Genomic DNA, 1,913 nt, shown 5'->3' on the forward strand with positions numbered 1-1,913 from the left:
TTTTGTCGATGTTTTTGTCAGTTATTTTGAATGTTTCTTTAACCGAGTAATGTTGATTTCGAGCATCAATAGTCGATCTTTTTTGCAGTTCATGTAAGTTATTTTTTCTCTCATTTAGTTTATTTCAATTTGAACACTACATGCAATGTAATGGCAGCCGTTTTTAGTCGGCTTTATTAGTATGTTTTGTTAAATAAATGGTTCGCCGGACCGACTGCGCATACATGGCCGAACCTGGCATGAACCTTACCTTATGTAAGTGTGTGTTGTACATTGTCGGATGTGACGAGTCTAGTAAAGACCACACATGAAGGAGTATTTCTCGCCCAGAAGCGGCGCTGTTGATATCAACTCATTGGATATAGCGAATGGGCAACCCACCATGCAATGGTGCAAACAATGTCTGACGTCATAGTTGTGGAGGAAAACACACCGATGAGCAGACGATGAGCGGTTAATGTGACCGTGCCGGCAAACGTCGTAAAATGGTGTTAACGGAAAGAGGAAACTTCACCGATGGTGAGACTGTGGCGCAGTGGTATTCCACGGATCTTAGCATCGGGGATATAGACGCTGTTATTTCACCGATAATATGTTTGGCCACATTTTTCACAAACCTCTGCACAGTTGTGCTCATGGGCAAAGCGGCAAATATGAAAACGCGCACCGCAAACGTGCCAATAGTGTTAGTACTGGCGTTGTCGGGCACCGATTTGTTAATCGCCATGTTGGGCGAATCGTTCTGGCTGTTTTCTCACATTAGTGGTACCTGGTTGGGAGGTCTCTCGTCGTGCCAGTATACGTTTTTTGTGATGACTACACTTACAACGTTATCGAAAAGCATAGTCGTGCTCATGGGCATCGAACGTTTTCTCTCAATTCGGAAACCCTTTTACTACGAGAAACACATTTTTCCGCAAACGGCGGTAGTAACGGTGCTGATTTTATTTTTCTACTCTTTTATCAACGGTGTCCTACTCCTGTTCGGCGTACGGAGCAATCTGGAAATTGTCAGCCACGCGACTGGCCTTCTGTGCTTCATCGATACGACAACCACGGATATTTCAATACAGGTTGTCGTTTACTGGAGTTTCGCTGAAGAGTGCCTTTTAACCATCGTTCTTATTTTCTGTAATATCGCCGTGCTGGCTTCCATGAAACAAATGAAAAGCAAGATACAGTTGATATGCCCTCGGAAAAAAGAAGACTACCTAAAGCAAGTAGACATGATTAATGGTATCCACGCCGAGTTTTCACGGCTAATGATTGCCATAACTGTAGTGTTCCTTCTCACTATAATACCATTACAGGTAAATGCAATTACGTGACTTGTCACGGTTTACTTTTTATAACCCAGAGTGAACTTTTGCTAAAATATAAACCTGCTTAATTATTTTTTTAACATTTTTTTACACAAATTTTGAACCATTAGAGGGTTTCTTAGGAAATACATTATAAAATGAGCAAACTGTTGCGTCAAAATGTTAGCAAGAACATTTGTGGCGTCTTAAATATATTTTACACACCGTTATTATTTACGTACTGTCGTCGTAAACCGACCCCTGGTAGAGTATGTGCGTGCTGCTGTGTATTAATGGTATATACACGACATAACATATGCGACTAATATAGCCTGGTTTAAAAAATAAATACCATCAGTCGAATCGATTCACGTAAAACGACGTAGTCTTTTGTTAACCTGACAATTGGACGCCGTAGCACAGTTCGATAAAAAGAATATATATTACACAGAGTGAGGTTGTGCTTATACCAATCACATATTTAGGTCACGGGGAGAGCAATTGTGCATTTTATTGACGGCACATCGCACGCTTCGTTGAATTCAAAACTAATTGATACGCAACTCGCGTATGTTCGTTTTTATAATGAGGGTTGATATTCATAACCGAGGC

At 40.9% G+C, this 1,913-nt stretch overlaps 1 protein-coding gene across 1 annotated transcript; it reads left to right on the forward strand.

The window, feature by feature from the left end:
* Window positions 1-485: 485 nt before the first annotated feature.
* LOC146728642 (prostaglandin E2 receptor EP4 subtype-like) lies at window positions 486-1,328 on the forward strand. The gene has a single exon (XM_085496137.1). The coding sequence runs from the start codon at window positions 486-488 to the stop codon at window positions 1,326-1,328; it is 843 nt and encodes a 280-aa protein (XP_085352263.1).
* Window positions 1,329-1,913: the final 585 nt, after the last annotated feature.

Source organism: Saccoglossus kowalevskii, chromosome 22 (genome assembly GCF_978046115.1).
Source record: "Saccoglossus kowalevskii chromosome 22, keSacKowa6.1, whole genome shotgun sequence".
NCBI classification, from domain to species: Eukaryota; Metazoa; Hemichordata; class Enteropneusta; family Harrimaniidae; genus Saccoglossus; species Saccoglossus kowalevskii.